The 6000-nt window shown below is 38.1% G+C and overlaps 1 protein-coding gene across 1 annotated transcript in view; it reads right to left on the bottom strand.

The window, feature by feature from the left end:
• Positions 1-5503, bottom strand: part of mthfd1b (methylenetetrahydrofolate dehydrogenase (NADP+ dependent) 1b) — a 13443-nt gene extending 7940 nt beyond the window's left edge. Inside the window, exons 1-12 of the mRNA XM_015040320.1 lie at positions 5290-5503; positions 3888-3972; positions 3672-3731; positions 3513-3566; positions 2388-2524; positions 2156-2256; positions 1904-2040; positions 1401-1512; positions 1189-1316; positions 975-1072; positions 379-552; positions 114-250 (exon numbers count right to left, since the gene is read on the bottom strand). Of these exons, the coding sequence (XP_014895806.1) occupies positions 114-250; positions 379-552; positions 975-1072; positions 1189-1316; positions 1401-1512; positions 1904-2040; positions 2156-2256; positions 2388-2524; positions 3513-3566; positions 3672-3731; positions 3888-3972; positions 5290-5327 (1261 nt within the window). The 5' untranslated portion in view covers positions 5328-5503. The remainder of the gene's footprint in view (positions 1-113; positions 251-378; positions 553-974; positions 1073-1188; positions 1317-1400; positions 1513-1903; positions 2041-2155; positions 2257-2387; positions 2525-3512; positions 3567-3671; positions 3732-3887; positions 3973-5289) is intronic.
• Positions 5504-6000: the final 497 nt, after the last annotated feature.

The following is a 6000-nucleotide window of genomic DNA, read 5'->3' as shown; positions in this document are numbered from 1 at the left end:
AAAGAAACTTTCTTGATGTGTGATTTCAGTGTAAGTTTAAGCAAATGCAGTAAAATAAATTAAAAAGTGGTGTCAACAAGCATCGGGGTTCCTCATGTTCTTCTAATGCTCACCTTTAATACCAAAGGTTGGTCCCTGAGACGGCTGGCGGACGCAGGCAAACACATTGAGCTTCAGGTGGGCTCCCAGGGCCTGGACCAGGCCGACTGTTGTGGTGCTCTTACCTTCACCCAGTGGGGTGGGCGTAATACTGCATTTCATAATTACACAACATGTCAGCCAATTAATAGATATTAAAGTGAAAGAAAATTAAACGGTTTCATGGACAGAATAAAAAACGCTAAGTACAGAAGTACTTTTAAAGCTTGGCGCACATACCCTGTGACCACCACATATTTCCCATCTGGCTGGGACTGAAGTCGTTTGATAATACTCAGCTGGACCTTGGCCTTAGTTTTTCCGTAAAACTCCACTTCATCAGAAAGCAGGCCCACCTCTCTGGCCAGACGATCAATTGGCTTCGGAACGCAGGAGCGAGAAATCGCTATGTCACTGTTGAAGATTAAAAAAAACCCACACACATATTTTCACCTAAGTAGAGAACAAAGCTACGCTTCAGGGTCAGTACTTTCTAAATACACTTTTAACTACCTTGGCAAATTTCTATGCTATGCCATTATCAGTTTTTCACAAGACGGGGACATTTTTGTCATTACACACCGGTAAACTCGACCTACTAATTAGGTAGGCAATTCTAAGGACAATTGTTTGCTCTGGGTTTCATTGAGGGACGTCATAGTGAAAGTTGGGATGGGTGGATTGTCTTTCCAGTTTACAAATCGGAAAAACTCAGCGTTGGTCTAAATACATCAAATTCCAACAAACTATATTCAAGATGTTGGTTGCAACGTATGTGAAAAAGTTCAAGTTTTTCATGACACCTTATTGAAAAAGTTACAATAAAGCAAACAAACCTTGGTACAGGCTTCTGAAGGCTGAGCTTGTTGTAAGAAATGCCCCACTTCCCAGCCTGATGGCTCTCAAGGAATCGCTTTGCACTCAACACCGTATTCTAACCACATCAACAAACAAGAGACACACTTACTATACATCTTAAGAAATGTAGGTGGTATAATGATATGACCTTTGGGGAAATTCACTTGAGATGAATAAAAGATTCGACTTTACCCCCATCAGCATGGCCACGGTCATTGGTCCCACTCCTCCAGGCACAGGGGTGATGAAGCCCGCCTGCTCCTTGGCTGAAGCAAAGTGCACATCACCCACCACACGCTTCCCACTAGACTTGGTCTGATCTAAAAAAAAAAACATAAACGTTTCAATTCAACCGTTTCTGTTGTCACTTAAATTTCAGACCATTTTGAACCTTAACAAATGACCTGGAATGTGATTAATCCCGCAGTCGATGACCACCGCTCCCTTCTTGATCCACTCTCCTTTCACCATCTCCGCTTTGCCCATGCCAACAACCAGGATGTCTGCTTTACCCACCTGGACAGGAATATGAACAGTTGTGTTGCAAGTAAAAAAAATAAAATAAAAAATACATTAAAAAAAACTGACTCGAAGAAGTCAGCAGAGAGAAGTTTCAGAAAAAGAATGCAGGAACTGCTGGAGCAGGCGCCTGCAATCTTTACAAACCAAAAAGAAGTTCAGATTTCTGCAAATGAACACTGACACCAGTAAGCCTGTGCATATGCATTTATACATGTACAAGTAAAACGTTTAGCTCTTCTTAAGGACCGTAACATTATGGGGAAGACATGGTCACTTCGACCATAAGCAGCAAAGACTGAGCAAGTTGAAGTGATGCCAATATCTGACGTGAGACGTGAAACTGAGAAAGGTAATAACAAGAAACATGCTGATATCTAAAACGTACCTCTCCGGCCAGATCTGCAGTCTTGGAGTGGCAGGTGGTGACGGTAGCATGATTCCACAGCAGCAGATCATGCATGGGTGCACCAACAATCTTACTGCGACCAATCACCACAGCTCTTTTTCCTGCCACAGACACACCTGCAGAGAAGACGACATCAGAGCATTTAACCCGCAGCCACTCGTCTGCATGTCGTCTGGAGGATTTTACAGCAAAAACTACTCCGGTGAGAGTTTTCTTCATGGCTGCACCAACCTGTCTGTCTGATCAGCTCCATGCACCCGTTTGGTGTGCAAGGGATGAAACAGTCACCCAGATCGCCACGAGAAAGCTTCCCTGCGTTTATGCTGGTCAGCCTGCAAAGGAGCCAGAAAGTACAGATCAAACCGCATTTATCTCCATGGATCAAAAAGAACTTTAATGAGACTTGTGCTTTACTTTAACTATGATTTAGCATGAAATTAACTAAGTTTATGTCAGTTCTTACCCATCCACATCTTTCTCTGGCGCCACGGCATTTGTGACCTTTTCTGTGTTGATCTTGTGGATCGAATCTAAAGGCAGCTGCACTATGAGACCGTGGACTGATGAGTTTTCATTCACTTCTCTGATGCTGTGAAGGACCTGCCGGCAAAACGTTATTGAAATACTGTCAAAGGACTGTTTTGTTTTTTTTTTTTTTAAAGAAATGTGAGGCTTGATACAAAAGAAAACCACATATTTTATAAGATTATGATAAATCTATAGACTAATAAATGTTTAACTAGACAATACATTGTGTAGATTGAGATCATAAAATTGAAGAAGGAATTTACAAGACAGACTTATGTGAATTATAGGTATAAATTCATATAATTGTGAAGTGAAAGAAAGATTATGTATTATTTTATCATTTTTGTTTAAAATTATAAATCTAAAAACTATGTTACACATCTGGAATCAGACTCTCTTATTTGATGCTTTGTGGAACCACTGTTTTTGCATTTCTGAATATCCTTCCCACACATTCTCAGTTAGATTAAGATCTGAATTTTGACTTCTAGCACTTCTAGCATAAATATGTTTTAATGTTAATTACATTGAAGCTCTGGCTGTGTGCTTAGGGTAACTGTCCTGCTGAAAGGTAAATCTGCACAATCCGTGCAACATTGTTTTCCATTTTCAGGTGACAATTGATAAAATCAAACCTTCAACTAAAGAAAGTGCACTACAAACACATGTTATCCTTTGAAACTAAAACACTCTTCCAGAACTGAAGCCTATTTTTGTTCAGTCACAGATCAATATTGTTTTTTTACGTCAAGATTTACTGAATATATATATATACTTTTTTATTTATCACATAAATATACAACTTGCAATTTTATTTCTTATTCCCTTGTTGGAGGTGGCACACTAGCAATGTAATTGAGACTAAAAAAAGTGTATTTTGTGGGATGTATAAAATAATTTTAGTAAAATAGAACTAAATAAATACATAAATAAATGAATAAATACATTTTCTGGTGAAACACTGGGTGCTTAGAATAATTATTCAAAAAAGTATCAGTTGCAGCTCCTGTGTGACTATTGCGCTGCATCAGAATGTAATCTTAATAAAATGTAATTTTACCTCTTCTTCAGTTGCAGTCTTTGGAAGTTTCATATGTATTGCATTTATTCCAATCTGCAAATACAAATAAAATACTTTAACCATGTCAAATTAGAAGTGATTAACAGCTACTCAAAGCAATTCCTCACATCAATAATCTGACCGATAATCTGAAATTACCTCTGCTGCTGCCTTCAGCTTCATGCTGATGTACAGATTGGAATCTTCACGACCTCCAACCTGCCAGAACATAAAAGTATCACCTCATAATGTCTAATATGTCTAATATGCAATGCTCATGCAAATGTATCTATGCACAGTCTGTGTTTATGTTAACACATAAAGTGTACAGGGACATAAAAAAGACAAATTTCTGTCAGTCGAAAATAATCGTACTTGTAAAACAACCAGGCCAGGCCTGAAGTTGGGATCCTTGAGTTTCATTTGCTCCACATCTTTTTTCAGTTGCTCCCTCACTTGCCTAAGAAAAGAAAAAAAAAAGACAAAAAAGCCATCCACGTTATTCCTCTAAATCCTAACAAATGTTCAGACCAGACAGATGCATTGTGGGTATTTTGGTTTTAGACCAATGATTTCTCTATGCTGCCAATTTGATTGCACAACAAGGTGACATTTCCGAAGGATGATCTAGATTGAATGTTTTCTTTATCGTTATCTGTTTCATATTCTGAATACTGGGAAACATTACAGCACTTTGTGGAGTTAAATGACAGGGTCAATTGCACCAGAGGATTTGATAAGTCAGACAAAAAAAAAAAAAAAAGTTAAGGGGCCTTTAGCTTCTAATCCATTCAAAAAGCAGTCGTATGTTAGACAATGATTGATTGCTTAGCTCAAGTATGCAGACACAAAAAGACTGCACATAAACCAGGAGATGCAACTTCTGTCCATGACTTTGACTAAATCAAGTTGTCTATCACCTTTCTTATATTATAATTTGCAATCACATTGGCAACTAAAAGTAAATGAAAGCAGCCACAACACACTGCACAAATCATACTTGCAATATGTATTCAGATTATCCAACAACTTCTGTTAAGCTTCAAAGTAAAGAATTTTTTCATGTATTGTCCAAAAATTAAGTGACTAATGAGTGACATAAGGGGCAGCAAGTTTTCATGTCTTGTGACAGGCACATGCAGCTAAATTTCTTCCATGCTGCTGCAGGAGAAAGGATTTGTCCCTTTACATGTGTGAGTCTTTTGTGAAACATAACCCTTGGAGAACATCTCTGTTTGCAGATACTGTAGAAAAAAAAGAAAAAAAAAGTCCAAATGTGACTTGTGCGTGATATTTTGTCAATCAGTGCACTTGGGATTAGTGGACCAAGGGGGGAAAGATCGAATCCCACCACTATCACACACATCTTACGTAATCCTGCAAAGATCTGCACACATTCAGGGCCTGATTTAATCAGACAAAAAGGAAAATGTAAGTATCACAGTCATAAGTTCAATGCATTTATGCTGACCTACATAAGCTGAGAGCAAACGGGGTCCACTGTAAAACTCTCTCCATCCTTGGTGGCTGTATCACTTTTAACAACTTTAAGATATCAAATTATGAAAAAGCAAAACGACATTTTGCAGTCTCTATACTTTGGAAAACTCTCATAAAATACTGCAAAAGCAACAACAAAAAAGCTTTGATAATGTACTCAACTGAGCAGATGATCATGTGGTACAAACTAACTCAACAAGTCAGCGGCTTAGTTAGCCAAAAGTTTACTCTGCTCACTCAAAACTCCTAAACATACCAGTTCAAATATGACACTTACGCTGAAACTTCCTTCCCGCTTATGATTTGAGCTGTCATATTCGGTCTGTCTGTGTCCGAAGTGATGGTGACCTGTGCAGGCTCGCTCTCTAGCAAGAAGAAAAGCGTGGTGAGACTAGCTCTCCAAATTACGCTTATTCAAAAGAAGCATGTTTGCAATTACGTCGGATGCATTAGCAAACATAGCCCTACGCTTAAAAATAACCGTAGAACTTTCTGGAATAGGCCCAATCACGGAGCGTAGTTCACTGACGACACTAGGAGAGGTGTTACTTTACGTGAATACGGACCAATCAAATAGCTACCTAAAAAAAACATTAGATATGTCTTCTGACCAATAGCATTTGAGAAATGTTTTTCACGTAGTAGAAATAAAAGAGAGTAGATGCTACATCAACTGGCTTTGCCACATATGCCATACCGCGTCTTCCACACTGAGTATAAATCGACAGGAATCACGGTTTTCCTGACAATAAAAATCACCAAATATAGTTACAAGTCTACTAATTAAGCAAAATTAAGCTTTGTGTATAGTGGTAACAATAACAACAGTAACTATGAGTATATTTTAATTAAACATGGTAGAAGTCGATATACACTCTTTCTTTTCGTTTATTTTCATTTCTCCTTTTTTCTTTTCTTTTCTCCTTTCTTTCCTTCCTTTTCTTTAATTTTATTTTCTTTTGCTTCAATATATTGCATTATATTCACG

The sequence above is a fragment of the Poecilia latipinna genome, unplaced genomic scaffold, assembly GCF_001443285.1.
Source record: "Poecilia latipinna isolate Pla-1442-1.1 unplaced genomic scaffold, P_latipinna-1.0 Scaffold504, whole genome shotgun sequence".
In the NCBI taxonomy this organism is placed as follows: domain Eukaryota; kingdom Metazoa; phylum Chordata; class Actinopteri; order Cyprinodontiformes; family Poeciliidae; genus Poecilia; species Poecilia latipinna.
Note: the sequence above shows the minus strand (reverse complement) of the source record. Positions and strands in the feature narration are given on the sequence as shown.